We start from the raw sequence: 18,828 nt of genomic DNA on the forward strand, positions 1-18,828 counted from the left end.
GGCTTGCTTGCATTGGCTAGACCCCCAAATGTCCCTTTTGTTGTTTTCAGGCTTATAAAGAGCGCCCTTGCAATTGTTTGGGGCTGATCAGGGGAACAGCTTTATGTTCTGGTCAGTTGCCACCAGTGTGCTTCAATAAAGGCTTGATTTGATTATACGTGAGTGGTCTGGAAGTCAATTTATGAAACCCTGGGATGAAGCTTTAACTATAACAGACTATGTTCTTGGAAGTAATTTTCCAAATTGAAATGTGTTATCTATAGAAAGGTGGGACTGATGAAGCTGCTCCACCCTTACCAGAGGGATTAACTTCCCACAGCATCATTGAACTTAAATGAAAGGGCCTATTTCCTTCCAACTCATACCTCCTCAATGAGTCACTGGGAGTAGTGTGGGCAGATGGTTTATTCTGGTTTCAAGGCTCTGAGCAGTACCTTGGCAAATCCTTTGACAGTGAAAAGTGGAGAGTGCAGTGGGACCACACCTAGAGACCAGGTTCCTCACAGAGTTTTCATCCTCAGGATCTACTCCAGGACCCTGTGCTTTGTACATAGTGTTTCTAAAAGAGCAGGGACTCATATTCAACTCTTGGGGAAAGGAGCAAACCTCCTCCTATTTAAAAAAAATTTTTGAAAATACCCCCTTTGGGCCCTGGGAAAACAGATTGGGGAATAAAGTTGAAGGACATTTTGGAGGATCTCAAAAGAGAGGTGAAGGGTCCTTTTGTCTTAGGAAGAACATCCTGCGTATAGGAATCAGGAGTAGATGCTCCCTGCCAAGTGCCCAATTATTCAGAATTTGAAGCTCTAACTTACTCACATTTGGGTGTTTTATTTTTTAATTTATTGGTGCATGATAGTTAAACATATCTTTGTAATGTTTTGAATAACCAATAAAAAAATTAAAAAAAAAAAAACAAAAAACATAAGATTGGGTTTTATTTTGACCTAAGTTTGCAAGCATGGAATTTAATTTGCTCCAATTCAGTCCCCAGTATTTCCCCTTTCCCTCTCTCCCCCCAATCTGTTTCCTCTATTCTATGGGTATATATATATATATATATATATATATATATATATATATTTGTGAAAAGATATATTTATATATATTTTAAATTGGTGCATTGTAGATGTACATAAAGGTGAAATTCAGTGTGGTATATTCATATGTGTACATAGGATAGTTTGGTCAGTTTCATTCTGTTGTTCCTCCCTTCTCCTATCCTTATTCCTTCCCCTTCAATCCCCTTTCTTTACTACACTGATCTCTTTTCTATTTTGATGGTGTTCCCTGCCCTGCCTTTATCTAGCTTATTTCTAGAAATAAGACTCTGGCTTATTTCACCTAGCATGATGTTCTCCATTTCCATCCATTTGTTAGCAAATGCCATTATTTCATTCTTCTTTATGGCTGAGTAAAACTCCATTGTGTACATATACAACATTTTCTTAATCCATTTGTCTTTTGGCAGATATTTGGCTTATTCCATAACCTGGTTATGGTGATTTGTACTGCTATAAACATTGATGTGGTTGTGTCACTGTAGTATGCTGATTTTAAGTCCTTTGGATATATACTGAGTGATGGGATAGATGGGTCAAATGGTACTATTATAAAGAATCTCCATACTGCTTTCCAGAGTAGTTGTACTAGTTATATTCCCACCAGCAATGTATAAATGTACCTTTTCCCCACAACTTTTCCCACATTTACTTTTGTTCTTATTCTTGATTGTTGCCCTTCTGACTGGAATGACATGAAAGTTCAGTGTAGTTTTGACTAGCATTTCCCTTATGGTTAAAAATTGTGAACATTTTTTCTATATTTATTGGCCATTTGTATTTCTTTTTTTTTTGAGAAGTCTCTATTCAGCTTTTTTCCCTTTTGGTATTAAGTTTTTAGAGTTCTTTATATATTCTGGATATTAATCCTTTATCTGAGGAGCAGCTGGCCAAAATCTCCCATTCTGTAGGCTCTGTCTTCATGCTCTTAATTCCTTTGGTTGAAGAAGCTTTTAAATTAGATATTGTACCACTTATTGATTCTTGGTTTTATTTCTTTTGCATTAGAAGTCTGGTTAAGGATGTCAGTGTCTGTACCAATATGTTGGAGTGTTTGGGCTCCATTTTCTCGTGGCACTTGCAGAGTTTATGGTATAATTCCTAGGTCTTTGATCCACTTTAAGTCAATTTTTTGTGCAGGTTAGAGATAGAGGTCTAGTTTTATTATTCTACATATGGATATCCAGTTTTACTAGCACCATTTGCTAAAAAGGCTAATTTTTCTCCAATGTATGTTTTTAGCACCTCTGTCATGTACACACGACTGTATCTATGTATGTTTTTTTCTGTGTCTTTTATTCCATTGATCTTCATGTCTGTTTTTGTGTCAATACCATGCTGCTTTTGCTACTATAGATCTGTAGTATAATTTGAAATCCAGTATTGTGATGCCTCCAGCATCACTCTTCTTGTTCAGATTGCTGTGTCTTCTATTATTCTATTATAGGTCTGGGTCTTCTATTATTCCAAATGAATTTTAGAACATTTTTTCCTACTTCTGTGAAGAATGTCATTGACATTTTAATAAGGATTACATTGAATCTGTACAATGCTTTTTATAGTATGGCCATTTTGACATTAATTCTGCCTATCCAATAATATGAGAGGTCTTCCCATCTTCTTGTATGTTTTTCAATTTATTTCTTTGATATTCTATAGTTTTTTGGTAGAGGTCTTTCACCTTTATTATGGTTTAGATATGAGATGTCTCTCAAAAGCTCATGTGTGAGTCAATGCAAAAGGATTTAGAGGTAAGATGATTGAGTTATGAGAGCTTTAACCTAATCAGTGTGTTAATCAATTGATAGGGATTAACTGGAATGTAACTATAGGTAGTTGGGGTTGGCTGGAGGAGGTGGATCATTTGGAGTCTGTCGTTGGGGTTTATACTTTGTACTTATTGAGTAGAGCTTCCTCTCTCTGCTTCCTGGTGCCATATTTCCAGCTGATTTCCTTCACCACATACTTCTGCCATGATTTTCAGCCTTATCCCAGGCCCAGAGGAATGAAACCAGCTGTCTATTGACTGAGACTTCTGAAACCATGAGTCCCTGGATAGACTTTTTCCTCCCTAAAATTGTTCTTGTCATGTATATTGGTCACAGAGGAAAGAAGCTAACTAAAACAACCTCCTTGGTTAGGTTAATTACATGTATTATTTTATTTCTTTGATGTTATTATGGATGGATCTGCTGCCTTACTAAATTGTTTATCAGTTCTAAAAATTTTATGGTGGTGTTTTTTGAGTCTTCTAAATATAGGATCATATTGTGAGTGAATAGAGATAATTTAACTTTGTCTTTTCCTATTTGTATCCCTTTAATTTCATTCTTTTGCCTGATTGCTGTGGCTAGAGTTTCTAGAACTATGTTGAATGGTAGGGGTGAGAATGGACATCTTTGTCATATTATTCTTTTTTGGAGGAAATGTTTTCATTTTTTCTCTAGTCAGTGTGATGTTGGCCTTTGTCATAAGTGAGCACTAAAAACATACTCAATAAACTACTTCATAGAGAAGAATTGAAAAAAAAAATTAAAACCAGCAAAGGGATGAATTGTACTAGAAGAATAGTTAATTAAAGGTGAATCAAGTCTGAATGAAGAATTGGAAATATATAAAAAGACAGGAAATAAAAATCCTGTCTGTAAAATAACACAGAATAAATGGAATAAACTCTCCAACCAAAAGACATAGATTGGCAGATTGGGTTAAAAATATGACTCAACCATATGCTGTTTATGAGAGACTCTTTGTACAGGTAAAGACATCTACAGACTGAAGGTGCAAGGATGGAAAAAGGTATACCATGCAAATGGAAACTGAAAGCAAGCAGAGATAGCTACTCTGATATCAAAGTATACACCAAATCAAAATTAATCAGAAGAGACAAAGAAAGTCACTTCATATTGGTTAATAATCATTAAGATATAATGATTGTTAGTATTTATGCCCCAAACAACAGAGTACCTACATATATAGAACAAGCTCTTCTCAATATAAAGAATCAAAAAACTGCAATACAATAATAGTGAGTGATTTTAGCACACTTCTCTCACCATTAGATAGGTCATGCAGATATAAACTAATACTCTTCAGAACTAAAAATATTATTAAAATACTATTAATCAAATCAAATCAGATATCTATAGACTGTTTCATCCATCAACAACTGAATTAACCTTCTCAGTGGCACATGGAACTTTTTCTAAATACATCATATTTTAGTACAAAAAAGCTAATCTTAGCAAATAAAAAATAATTCTTTGCTTCTTGTCAGATCATAATGAAGTGAAATTAGAAATCAACATTAAAAACCAGAAACCACACTAATACCTGGAAATTAAATAATATACTTTTGAATGAGTAATGGATCATAGAAGAAATAAGGGGAGTAATAAAAAATATTCTTAGAAATAAATAAAAATAGAGTTATTATGAAAATCTTTGGGACACTACAAAAGCAGTTCTAAGAGAAACTGAGCACTGAGTTCCTACATTAAAAATAGAAAGATACTGAATAAATAATTTAATATTATACCTCAAGCCCCTAGAAAAAGAACAAACTAATACCCAACTCAGTAGAAGAAAGGAAATAATTAAGATCAGAACTGAAATTAATGAAATTGAGAATAAAAAAGATACAGAGCACTTATAAAACAATTTTTTTTTTTTGGTACTGGCATTGAACTCAGGGGCACTCAACCACTGAGCCACATCTCTAGCCCTATTTTGTATTTTATTTAGAGTCATGTTCTCACTGAGTTGCTTAGTGCTCTACTGTTGCTGAGTCTGGCTTTTAACTCCTGATCTTCCTGTCTCAGCCCCCACCCACCAGCTGCTGAGATTATCGGCATACTCCATTGCACTAGGCAAAAGTTGTTTTTTTGAAAAGATAAATAAGATTCTTAGCCAAACTTAAAACAAACAAACAAACAAAGACTCAAATCAATGAAACCAGAGATGAAAAATGATACATAACATCACAGATACTTCTGAAATCCTGAGGATCATTAAAAACTATTTCAAAAATTAATACTCTAATAAGCTAGACAATATCTTGATGATATTGACAAATTCTCAGACACATATGAACCATGAGGATATAGAAAATGTAAAATGTTGATATCAGATAATGAAAATGAAGTTGGTATTAAAAGCCTTCCAACAAAGAAAAGCCCTGGACCAGTTGGGTGGTTCTTTGTCTCATGTCTGCCACATTCTGTCCTCATATGAAGTTTCTTTTAGCCTCTCAAGCTCTCAACCAACAATCATGAGCTTTTAGTTCCTGGGACAGAATTTGCCATTGAGATGAGAAAATGACCCTTTTGAGCACTTTTTCCTAGAACTTTGATACCCTTTCTGTGGGTCTCTTGCTCTTCATTTCTTAGCTCATGGAGTCATTTTCATCTGAACTTCCCAAATCTTATTTATTTATTTATTTTTACATGAGCTCTCTTATTATTATTATTTTTTTGCATTATAATTCTTTTTTTTTTTAAGAGAGAGAGAATTTTTTTAATATTTATTTTTTAGTTCTCGGCGGACACAACATCTTTATTTGTATGTGGTGCTGAGGATCGAACCCGGGCCACACGCATGCCAGGCAAGCGCGCTACCACTTGAGCCACATCCCCAGCCCGCATTATAATTCTTAATACACCTTTATACCACAATTTATCATATCTATGTATGCAATATATGTTGATCTCAAATCTTATAGCAAGCCATGATTTGCCTTTACTGATAACGGCCAATGTCTATTTCTTCTTTGAATAGAATTCCACCTTTTCATTTTCTCTCTCCACAAGAGATTTGCTGTATTCTCAATGCACATATTTTCTACCTCTGTTTCCTGAGAAGTGCTGGATCTTGTAACATCCTCATAAGCAATAAAAACACTCAATGCACTGTTATTAACTCCAAATCAGATTTTAAAATAAAGAAAATAAGACTCTTTGGAGAAATGGTTACTTGCAAAGTAGGGGCAGGGAACATACAAATGAGCCTAGAGTATGTTGCTGCCTCCCAAAGTAAGGAATTGTTTAAGGATTATTGGTGACATGGAAAAAGGCACAAAATATAGTCATTAGGAGACAAGTTGAGCACCCAAATATATAATAATAATAATGGATTATAACCCACTGACACAATTGAATCCTTGATTCCTTATTGATTCAGAGAAATGACCAACTTGAAAATTTGATGTGGGATAGTTAAAGAATTTAAAAGAATCCTTTGACAGCGTACTTCCAAAGAACAAAATTGAGAGGAATAAAGTAAAGAATTCTGCCAGAAATATCTGAACCTACTAATCAAATAAACATTCCTAATGAAATAGATACAATTGTTTATCACCTAGAAAGGGAAGAAAATGTCATACTGTGACCTTTCTTCCAGAAATTCTTAAGATGAATTTAATTAGTAGGAAACTGATTAATAAATTCAAATTGAGGGGCATTTTATAAACATGAAGTCTATGCTCTTAAAGAGTGTCAAGGTCATGTAAGTGAAGGAAAGATTGAAGAAGTGTCCTAGAGTCTACTAAAAAGATGTGACAAATAGTTATAACATGATTCTGGATTCTCTACTAAGTTTTTAATGGAATATAATGGATATCTTTGGAACTCATTGATTAAATACCATTAGGAATAAGGATTAGAAAGTCCCAATATATCAATACTTAATTCCTGATTTTAATACTTTGAGTATAATTGTACAGGAAAAAAACCCCTTTTTTAAAATAAAATATACACTAAAATATTTCTGGATTTCTGGTCTTTGGGAACATGGTGTTAATTTACCCATTTTTTTGAACACTGGGGATTGAACTCAGGGGCACTTGACCACTGAGCCACATCCCTAGCCCTATTTTATATTTTATTTAGAGACAGAGTCTCACCGAGTTTCTATAGGACCTCACTTTTGCTGAGGCTGGCTTTGAAGTTGCAATCCTTCTGCCTCAGCCTACAGAGCTGCTGAGATTAGAGACATGTGCCACTGTGCCCAGCTATTAATTTATTTTCAAATGGTTCAAGCAAAAATTTCCCTGTATATAGTAACAATTTCTTTTCTGTTGTGATTATTAAAAAAATGAATCCAGTTGTAGGCATATATGTGTATGTGTATACAAATATATATATTTATTTTATATTATATATATAATAGTGTGTGTCTCTATGTGTATATATATATATAATTTCTATATATGTATACATATGTGTATATATATATGCGTGTGTGTATATATATATATATACATATATATATATATATATATATATATATATATATATATATATAACCTAGAGTTTTATAAATGAAAGGAACATCCAGTAGCATTAAACTTTATGGAAATTCAAATTAAAACTTAAATAAAATACAATGATATAATCTACCAGAATGGTTAAAATGAAATAAAGACAGATTATTCTAGGTACTGTCAATAACTTGTAGCAACTGGCATTCTTAGAGTGTAATTAAAAATTGGTTCAATAATCTGAGTTTTTTGTCAATATTACCTAGAGTGAATATATGCATATTCAGCAATTCCACTCATAGATATGTATTGAACACAAATGCACTCCACTGGGATATCCAAAGGACATAAATAGAAATGTTTATATTAGCACTATTCAAAATAGCCCTACACTGGAAACAATCCAAGTGTCCATAACAATATCATGGGAAAATATATTTTATAGAATAAAATTAATTATGTAATTATTAACTAAATTTGTATATATTTTGAAAGTCTCTGAGACTCATTTGTGTGTTCTCTGTCTGTATTCTGCAATTAGCCATTTCTCTAAATACTCCTCATTCCTTTATTTGAAAATCTGGTTTAGAGTCAATATCAGTGCAATGGGTGTGTTTATTGCTGTGAAGATGTTACAGAAACCACCAAAGACCATGCCTATTATTTCCACATTAATTTTTCACCACTGTAAAGAAATACCTAACAGAGTCTATTATGAAAAAGAGGTTTTTGCTTTTTCCCCCCACAGTTCTGGAGGTTCAAAGTCCAAGCCCATAGGGCAAACTCGTGGAGAGGGCTGCCCCAAGGAATGAAACGATGGCTCTAAATAGAGTTACTGTGGTTCTGATAGAGTTTAGAGCTATGAGAGTCAGGCAGAAAAGTACTGTTTCTCTTTGCCCTGCGTAAAGGATTCACTAAGCCCTGTGTTGAATTGATTAATAAATGTGATGTGTCATTTTAATAAACTTGTAGTGTAATAATTAACTAAATTAATGTTTATTTTGAAAGTCTGAGACTGAATCATGAAATATTGAATCAAAGTACATGTGGATGTTAGTAAATCCAGTGGAAGTGAATGTTTGGTGTGGAGGGAAGGGTACAAGAGTCAGGAAAGTGGGATCCAGCCTCAGCTCTCCCTCCTGCAGTCTCTGTATCCTTGGCCAAGGCAATGCATCTCCAAGGCCCAACTCTTCAGCTCCACAGTGAGAATAATTTATCTTAGACAAAGGAAATTGAGAGAATCAAAAGGGATATGACAGGTGTGATAATCCTCTGTAAATCATCAGAATCCCTGTAAACATGACTGATAAATCCTTATGTAATTATTTCTTCACAGATTTAATTTTTTTAAAAATTAAAGGTGCTTAGAAATAACTGCACTAGTCAATTTAGGATGAATGTGATGATATTGTTAGAAAACAAGCCTCTGCATAAGCTTTGTCATTACCTGTCTAATAATATATATCATTCCAGTCAATTTTAAATGCTGGTGACCCCTAAATATCTTATCCTACTCAGGTCCACATGTTGGGGACATTCTGTGCTGTGCACTTAAAGACTTCCCTACCTCCGTGTTCTTCTGTCTGTAATTTTACTTTATACAAGCATTGCCATTACCTCCGTGTTCTTCTGTCTGTAATTTTTTTTTGGTACAAGCATTGCCATTAGTGATCTAGTGGTGTACATTATTTCACCGATATTTAGACCCTCATGACCACTGAATGTCATCTTCTGTTCAGGTTTGCACAATGGGGTCCTTCTGTGCTGTGTATACTATTGAAAGATAGTCTCTGTCTCCCCCACCCACCACCAAAGCACATGCTTATTGTTCTTTCTATCATCTTCCTTCTTTTCTTCTCCGAAATTTTCTGAGATTGGTTCTTCCCTCCATTGCACTAAGCAAGTTTTCCTTCTGTAGTGATGGAGAGGAGAGAAACCCTATCTGATTTCCTCACTAGAGAGTGTATGGTTTTTATTTTGTGAACAGCTTGTGGGTGGTTTATATTCACAATAACTAAAGTTTTTCGGTTTATTGGTTTTGCTAAAATTGTTCTCCAGGCAGCTGTGGGGAAGCCATAGCCCACCACAACTGGCATTGGAAGAGCTCATTCCAATCCCAGTTCTGCCGCCACCTCTGAACTGTGTGACATGGACGGTCTCTTGTTCTCTCAGATTTTGCTTTCCTTATTTGAAAAGTAAAAAAAAAAAAAATAATAATAATAACCTCTGTCTTCAATTCCTCTATAAAGCACTTATTAGTAAAAGAAGCGTATATTAGCTAGTTACTTGATACATGTTCAGTCATTCAAGACTTATAATAACTCTTACCTGTTTAAGCAACTGTAATGTTAGTACAGCAGAATAAAATATTTAAAAAGAGTAATGGTATGAAGAGTTTGAGAGTCATGACTGGGTAATCATTATTTTACATGCAAGGGATAAAACACATGGATTGACCTAAATGTCAGAAATTTCCAACTGATTATCAGTCTAAGAATTGAGAAGTTTGAAGAAGTTTTTCAACAAAAAATTTTTCTCATTGGTTCTCAATTCTGGGTGCACGTTGGAAACAATGGGGTGTTTTAAAAAACATTAAAAATAGTCCCTAGAATTCACCCCAGACTATGTATGCCAGAGTCTCCAGGGTGGGGCTGTGGGAAGGAGAGCAAGTAGAGGGAACACCTTATTTTCATGTTTTTTTCAATGGGTCGAAGTCCACTCAGAAGAGAGATTAAAGGACAATCAGCTCATGGGCCACTTATGTGTCAAAGAGTCACAAGTTAGCAGGGAGTGTTATAAAAGCTGTGGATTGCAGGCTCACAGTTGTTTCAGTTAGAAAAGAAGGTTCAATGGACCTAGTCGTGGCCTTGGTCCTTGGTGTTTCCTGTCTGCTTCTCCTCTCAGTATGGAGACAGAGCTCTGGGAGGGGGAAGCTCCCTCCTGGCCCCACTCCTCTCCCAATTATTGGAAATATCCTGCAGATAGATGTTAAGAACATCAGCAAATCCTTAACCAATGTAAGTATGCTTTGTGTTCCTTCAGTGGCTTGCAAAGGATGAATAATTCACTCTTTTAAATAAAATATACCACTGGAGGCAAATTGTTAAAAGATATTTTTATAAGGCAAATACCTCCTGTGGATTATTAGTTTTGATTTGTCACTGTCAGATAAAGTGAAATTACAATAATGCATTTTGCTAGGAGAGAAATAATTAAATTGTGTGGGAGATTCAAAATGATAAAGTACTAAGCTTCTTTGATTCATAGTCATTTGCTATGACTTTTTGCCTGAAGGTAAGTGGGAGCACAAATGTTTTGAGATTAGAGATTTTATTCAAGAAGTCATTTACTGAACATGGTGTATATTTTGTTTAGATTAGCCATGATAAACTTCTCCACAGAAGCAAATTTATTTGTTGTCAAGGAAATACCTATGGGTCTATAAAAACATGTGTGAATAAAAGAAAGAATTTATGAGAGCCAGCTGAGTGACATCAGAATGCTTTTGGGCACTGCACAGAGTTCCTGTCTGTGACCTATGGATGTCCAGCGTGGAAGGAATTGTCCTTCTATGGAATGCTTCATGTCCTGATATTTCTCTGTTGTGCCCACTCTCTTCCCGAGTAAATAATATTGGTGGATCTCAAACTGGTCTGTGCATTAGAATCATCTGGAGGGATGTTTAAAAATGGAGATCAGGTGACTCTCAAGCAGTGTCCAACAGCAGCTATTCTAGGCATTGGTGACTGATACAAATTGCTCAGGTACCAGAAGTTGACAAATTTGGATATTCTGTTTATTAGCTATGGGAAACTGAAATGAATCTGAAAGTCTTTGAACATCAGTCTCTTTACCTGTAAAACAGTAAATAAATCTGTCTCAAGGTACTAATTAATTGTGACTATTCACATAATAATTTCCCTGACAATTTCCTGGCAAATGAGTCATTCTGTATGTATGTGGCGGCTGTAACAATCAACAACCACCATCTTATTTATGTATAAAATTCAGCAAGATTGAAAATTGTGTTTGGTAGAATAAAAATAGCACAACATAATAATGTTAGTTGGACTCATGCACATTTTGAAATTATGACTTGCTAATATTTGCATTTCTCTCCTATTTCCAGCTGTCAAAAGACTATGGCCCTGTGTTTACACTGTATTTGGGCAGGAAGCCCATGGTGGTGGTGCATGGATACGAAGCTGTGAAGGAAGCCCTAGATGATCTAGGAGAGGCATTTTCTGGAAGAGGCACTTTCCCAGTAATTGAAAGACTTAATAATGAACTTGGTGAGTGTGAATGTGCATGAGTGTGCAAGTGTGTTTCAGGCAGTGGTCCTGGGGATGAAATTTGAGCTCTTCAGACAGATCTTGACTACCCTGTGTCAGTTTTCTCTTCTTTGCTTTGGATTTCTCTCTATATTTCATTCTGTTAGGAGTCATTTTCAGCAATGGAACAAAATGGAAGGAGCTCCGACGCTTCTCCCTCATGACCCTGAGGAATTTTGGGATGGGGAAGAGGAGCATTGAAGACCGTGTTCAAGAGGAAGCCCGCTGCCTTGTGGAGGAGTTGAGGAAGAACAGTGGTGGGTGCCTCTTATGTTATTCACCTCAACACACTGCTCTCTTCTCTTATGAGGTTCTTCCAAACATTGCAGGGGTGGCCGGATATTTCATCCTTGGGTGGTGATTTCTATCTCTCATGGGGAGGAGGCAATGGTGTGAGCCAGAGAGCCAATGGGGCTTTTGTGTCTGTATGTTTGTTTTTTGTTCATGATGACTGTGAATGAAGTGTGGGTAAAACACTCATTGAATCCTACATTTTCTCCAGCTTATTTATTTGTTTTCAAATCCATATATCATGAAGACAGAAAGTTCTGAGACTCAATACAAAAAAAAAAGTCATTAAAGACTAACATTTTTCCTGTCATGTAATTGTGGATCAACTATTTCAAGAGCATTTTATCAGGGAGCACTTGTCAAGTAGATATGGGGAATGACCTCATCACATCTTTATGGAGTATAAGAAAGTGACATGTGCTGTCACTTAATTGTTTCATATTTGTTCCATCAGCCTCACTGACATGTCTGGGTTTGTTTTATGACCTATGCCTGCAATTTCTGACAGGAATGGTCCTTTTCTGTGGTTTATTTGTCTAGGCATCTCTTAGTGCAGGACTCATCTATTGTGTTCCCTGTAAGCAATGAACTATTTTTTTTGGCTGCTACAAAATATTTAATTTAAAAAAATTTTAAATTTATTATATATGACAGTGGAATGCATTGCAATTCATATTATACATATAGAACACAATTTTTCATATCTCTGGTTGTATACAAAGTATATTCACACCAATTCATGTCTTCATACATGTACTTTGGATAATAATGTCCATCACATTCCACCATCCTTACTAATCCCCTGTCCACTTCCTTTCCCTCCCACCCCTCTGCCCTATCTAGAATTCATCTGTTCCTTCCATGTGCCCTGTCCCTGCCCCACTATGAGTCAGCCTCCTTATATCAGAGAAAACATTTGGCATTTGTTTTTTTGGGATTGGCTAACTTCACTTAGCATTTTTTTGTTCATGATGACTGTGATTTTTAGGATTGGCTAACTTCACTTAGCATTTTCTTCACCAACGTCATCCATTTACCTGCAAATGCCATGATTTTATTTTCTCTTATTGCTGAGTAATATTCCATTGTGTATAAATGCCACATTTTTTTATCCATTCATCTACTGAAGGGCATCTAGGTTGGCTCCAGAGTTCAGCTATTGTGAATTGTGCTGCTATAAACATTGATGTGGCTGTGTCCCTGTAGTATGCTGTTTTTTAAGTCCTTTGGATATAGACCAAGGAATGGGATAGCTGGGTCAAAAGGTGGTTCCATTCCCAGTTTTCCAAGGAATCTGCATACTGCTTTCCATATTGGCTGCACCATTTTGCAGTGACACCAGCAATATATGAGTGTGCCTTTTCCCTGATATTCTCGCCAACACTTATTGTTGCTTTTAATCTCCTCCTTGATGTATTTTGCAACCCATTGTTCATTCGGTAGCATATTGTCTAGTCTTCAGGAGTTGGAGTAATTTTTATTTTGTCATTGGTTTCTAATTTCATTCCATTATGATTTGATAAAATGCAGGGTAGTATTTCTACTTTTTTGTATTTGTTAAGAGTTGCTTTGTGGCATATATGGTCTATTTTAGACCATTGTCTAAAATGGTCTAAATACACTTTCTTCTCAGCACATGTGCTGAGAAGAAAGTGTATTCACTTGATGAAGTGTATTCACTTGATGAAGTATGAAATATTCTATATATATCAGTTAAGTCAAAGTTATTGATTGTATTATTGAGATCTGTAGTTTCTTTATTCAACTTTTGTTTGAACGATTTATCCAATGGTGAGAGAGGTGTGTTAAAGTCACCCAAGATTATTGTGTTGTGGTCAATTTGACTCTTGCGCTTGAGAAGAATTTGTTTGATGAACAAAGATGCTCAATCATTTGGTGCATATATGTTTATAATTGTTATGTCTTGTTGGTGTATGGTTCCCTTGAGCAGTATGAAATGTCTTTCCTCATCCCTTTTAACTAACTTTATCATGAAGTCTACTTTATTTGATATGAGGATGGAAACCCCTGCTTGCTTCTACAGTCCATATGAGTGGTATGAGTTTTCCCAATCTTTCACCTTCAGTCTGTGTATGTCTTTCCTATCAGATGAGTCTTCTAGAGGCAGCATATTGTTGTTTTTGTTTTTGTTTTCTGCCAGCCAATGTCTTTTGATTGGTGATTTTAGGTCATTAACATTCAGGGTTATTATTGAGACATGGTTTGTATTCCTAGCCATATTTGTTTATTTTTGTTATTTAACTTTAGTTGTTTTCTCCTTTGATTAGTTTTTCCTTTAGGGTACTACCTCTCTGCTGATTTTCATTATTGTTTTTCATTTACTCTTCATGGAATATTTTACCAAGGATGTTTTGTAGTGCCAGTTTTCTAGCTACAAATTCTTTTAACTTTCATTTATCGTGGAAGGTTTTTATTTTGTCATCAAATCTAAAGCTTAATTTTGCTGTTTACAAGATTCTTGGTTGGCATCCATTTTCTTTCAGAGCTTGATATATGTTTTTTTCAGGATCTTCTAGCTTTCAGGGTCTTTGTTGAAAAATATGCTGTTATCCTAAATTGTTTTCTCCCTATATGTAATCTGATTTTGTTCTCTTGTGGCTTTTAAAATTCTGACCTTATTCTGTATGTTGGGCATTTTCTTTATAATCTGCCTTTGTGTGGATCTCTTGTGATTTTGTACATTTGGCATCCTGTAGGCTTATTAAGTTTGGTTTTTCAATTCATTCTTCATGTTTGGAAAGTTTTCTGAAATTATTTCATTGAATAGATTGTTCATTCTTTTGGTTTGGAACTCTATTTCTTCCTCTTTCCCAATAACTCTTAAATTTGGTCTTTTTATGCTATCCCATATTTCTTGAATGTTCTTCTCATGGTTTCTTATCAGTTTTACTGTGTGGTCTACACTATTTTCAAGATTATATATTTTGTCTTCATTGTCTAATGTCCTGTCTTCCAAGTGATCTATTCTGTTGCTGATGCTTTCAATTGGTTTATTGTTGCTTTCATTTCAAGGATTTCTATTTCTTTTTTTTTCTGGAACCTCTATCTCCCTGTTGAAGTATCTTTTGCTTTCTGTATTTGTTCATGTAGCTCCTTGTCAAAATGATATTCTGCCTGTATTTGTTCTCTTTTATCATCCTTAAATGCACAGAACATTTTAATTATGTACATCCTGAACTCCTTCTCTGTCATTTCATCTGCTGTGCTGGCCATGGACACTAATGATGTATTTCCTTGATTTGTTTGGGGCAGTTTCTTCCCTTGTCTTTTCATGTTGCTCATGTGTCTTCCCTTCTAGCTCTGTGGGCCTGGGGTGTTATTGTTTTAACCCTATAGGCTTATAGTGCTCCTGTATGGTTCCAATACCTCTCCTTTACCGGGAAGGACAACATTAACAGATTCCACTATCAACAATATACCACCTATGAACAATTCATTGCTATCAAGATGTTTACAGTTTGGTCAATGTACAGAAATGTTGAATTATATTATTATCTATAATATAATCAGTAGGTTTGTAAAAGGGTTTACAGTTTGTGATGGTGGACAATGAACTGGGGGTGAGACATAGGACAATATGCTGAGGAGGTAGTATGTGAGGATATAGAGTTAATATATCTTAGGAAGTGTGAAAGAGAAATCTAATAAAGAGGATTAGTAGCAAGAGAATAGAGAGGAAGTAATTTTGGGTAGACAAATAAGTGGGAAGTCAGTAGAGTACATAAAACACACACATGTATTCAGAAAAATAAAGGATGTTAAAATAGTAACAATTGGAGGGGAAAAGAAAAAGAAAAGAAAAAAAAAGGCCTATACAACACACCTATAGTGTATTATTCAAATGCCCCAGTCCTCAAAATCCTAAATCATGCAAAGTACTTGGTTTCACATATGTTGGGGATGTGAGGCCAGGAGGACAGAGGGGGAGAAGAAAAAGAGAAAAATTAAAAAAGTCTCCAAGGAAGAAACCAGGATTGTTGATAGTCTTAGAGAGCAGTATCATTCGTGCTTCCCTTCTCATCCAATAGGTGGTGTTGTCTGTTGTTAGCTGATATCTCTTCCCTCAGAATGGTGAAGGTAACCAGGGTGGGAAGACTGGTCCTGTTGTAGGGTACCTGGAAGTGAGGAGTGGGTCCCAGCAGTCCCTACAGGGAGACTACACCTCAAGGTTCTCTTTTTGTGTCTGCTCATATGACTTGAGCATTGGGTCCTATCTCCCTATCTTGCCTGAAGATTTCCCAGTTCCTGATCTCTCCATTAGTCTCTGAACTTTAGCCCCATCTCCCTCTCCCTTAGTAGTTCCCAATTGAGGGACCTCTCTCACCAGGGCTTCCATGGGCTGCGCCAGGGTCACACTGTGCACCTGTACCACTGAGAGCTGTTTTGTGTTGGGCAGTTACTGTGCTGGGGAAAAGGGGGGAGTTGGAAAGTAGGCACCTGGCCAGCTGAAGTTCCAATCTGGGAATGTCCTCCACCAAATATGGCGAGGAAGGTAAGCCAAGATGGAGGCGGTCTGCTTCCAACACCGGGGTTTCGGGTTGGGTGGGGAGAGCCGGGCAATGGCATTGTGTGATGTGTTCAGAAATGAGCTCTGTAACATTCAGTACTGTGGCTTTGGCTGCCTTCAGAGCCTGTGAGATGTCCCCAGGTGCATACAGATTACCATGTAGGGGATGGGACTATGGCAGTAGCTGCGGAGTTGAGTCGCCAGATGGAGGCGACCCAGGGATCCCCTTGTTAGTAGATGGGGGTCCACAGGGGAGTGGCGGCTGGAGTTCCTGAGGGTAGGTAGCATCTAAGTGTCCTGCGTGGAGCGGAGTGGAGTGGCATCTGGGAGTTCTACAGCGGTGCTTAGGTGCTTGCAAGCCCTAGTACTTTGGGAGTTGGTTGTCAGGCGCCAGAGTCCTCCTTGAATGCCGAGGTCAAGAGTCCTGCAAGGGGGCACAGCACTGGTGATTTCTGCATGAGAGAAGCTGTATAGGGGTCCTCTATCACTCTTAGAGAAGCTACATTCTCCTTGCTCTTAATCATCCCAGGGACAGCTATAGAATAACTATTGATGATCTCTATAGTCCCAACCCCACTGAAATTATTCAGATTATCCAATGAGAAACACAGTGTACCTACCCTACTTCACTCATTCCTTCTGTTGCAAACTCCAATGAGGTTTTTGCTCCATGACTTCCCCTTGCTTCTTTTGCCTCCTGACCGAAATTTGCCCTGTGGGGACTGGCATTTTTTATTTGGGGACTGTAATAACTACCAGTCTTTTCAATGGTTATGATCTCCTGCTTTTTTGTCTTCAGCACATCCAAGCAAAAACAGGATCCCAGGAGCATCTTAAAACTATTTAGTTTGGGATTAGAGGTTTTATGGTAATTACTTACCCCCAGTGCACACTCTATTCATCTATGACATATTGATTTCCAGCTTGAAATTACCCTAAAATATACTAAGTTTTTTTCTAAATGAAGGGAAAGATTGAAAATCAGACTTTTTTTGTGTGTGAAATAAACACATTCACAGAGAGAAATTTCAAATTATTCCTTATCTTCCAAAGTAAAATAAGAATTTTTTTCTTGAAAGCTTAATGCCCTAGGATTTCACCTGAAAAAGAGCCAGACATAAGAGTTGTTAACTAAACAGTTTTCTATTATTTAATTCCCTATTATTTCTTCATAACACTTTTCATTCAAATTCCCCTTAATTCTATCTATAATGCATATTTGGGGGCTTTTACATATAAAGGTTTTTTTTTTTTGGCTAATTTTGTTACAGAAATTTTATTTAAATGTTGCCCATTCAAAAAAGAAAAATTTCCCATTTTCTTTTCTGTAAAATTATGGAATAGACCTAAATGATGTTCAAATTTAAAATTCGTAATAATGTACTTTGCAATGGGCAAAGGTGTGACTTTGCAGTTGAGAGGGAGAAATAAAGAATGTCCATGCGCTTCTGCCCCTTTTCAATGCTTTATTCACTCAAATCACTCAATACAATTCCACTCTATCGGTTATTAATCAAGAAAATGACACTCCTGGGGCTGGGGTTGTGGCTCAGCAGTAGAGTGCTCACCTAGTGCGTGTGAGGTGCTGGGTTCGATCTTCAGCATCACATAAATATAAAATAAATAAACAGAATAAAGGTATTGTGTTCAACTACAACTAAAAAATATTTTTAAAAAAGAAAATGACAATCCTTAATGCTGGGCACTGCAATAGACATAATTAATTCAAAGCAAACAATTCTAAGTTAATTCTAAGCACTGCAAACACACTTAATCATGACAGACTCATTACAGATATGCTCAAGTGCCAGATCTAAAGTCTCAAGCCTAGGCCTTAAGTCCAGCAGATGCACCCTCACTCAGACCATGGTGATCAGGTCAGGAACCAATGGAGGATTCTCCAGGGGTGACGCTGATGGCCGCTGAGGAGACCATCATAAGGAGAAGTCGCTGCTCACCAGGATCAAGATATGGCTGTAGAGTTTCAGAGCGGTGAGGATGATGCAGAGGATCAGGCAGATGATGAGAAGAGTTGGGATGTTAGTCCAGGTCCTCATCAGGCTCTCTGGCATGTGGGCATCAGTGTATAGCTGGCTGAATGTCTGCTCATTTGCTCCTTCACTTATGCTAGATTTTGGGGCTTCTACTCACCCTTTTGATCCCTATCAGTCGCTACTGGGTTTCTCAGTGAGGTCTTTTGATTCTGGGGTCAGGACAACTGTACCAGTGAGTTGAGGCCTGATCTCTTGCCTCTGACTTTATCAGGACAAAGGCAAATGACAGTGACTTCACTCTGAGTTTTTATCGGGGTTGTGGAAAGTGACTTGCTTTTATCAGGCTCTGCCTGATGACAATATTAGA

General features: G+C 36.5%; 1 protein-coding gene across 5 annotated transcripts in view; it reads left to right on the forward strand.

Moving 5' to 3' along the window:
* Window positions 1-10,115: 10,115 nt before the first annotated feature.
* Window positions 10,116-18,828, forward strand: part of LOC143380979 (cytochrome P450 2C55-like) — a 30,776-nt gene continuing 22,063 nt past the window's right edge. For 2 of the 5 annotated variants that reach the window (XM_076834193.1, XM_076834196.1), the window contains exons 1-3: window positions 10,167-10,334; window positions 11,447-11,609; window positions 11,756-11,905. In XM_076834193.1, coding sequence (XP_076690308.1) covers window positions 10,167-10,334; window positions 11,447-11,609; window positions 11,756-11,905 — 481 coding nt within the window. Of the gene's footprint in view, window positions 10,335-11,446; window positions 11,610-11,755; window positions 11,910-18,828 lie in introns of all 5 variants that reach the window. The other 3 variants (XM_076834197.1, XM_076834194.1, XM_076834195.1) reach the window with 3 other exon arrangements.

This window comes from Callospermophilus lateralis, chromosome 15 (genome assembly GCF_048772815.1).
Source record: "Callospermophilus lateralis isolate mCalLat2 chromosome 15, mCalLat2.hap1, whole genome shotgun sequence".
NCBI classification, from domain to species: domain Eukaryota; kingdom Metazoa; phylum Chordata; class Mammalia; order Rodentia; family Sciuridae; genus Callospermophilus; species Callospermophilus lateralis.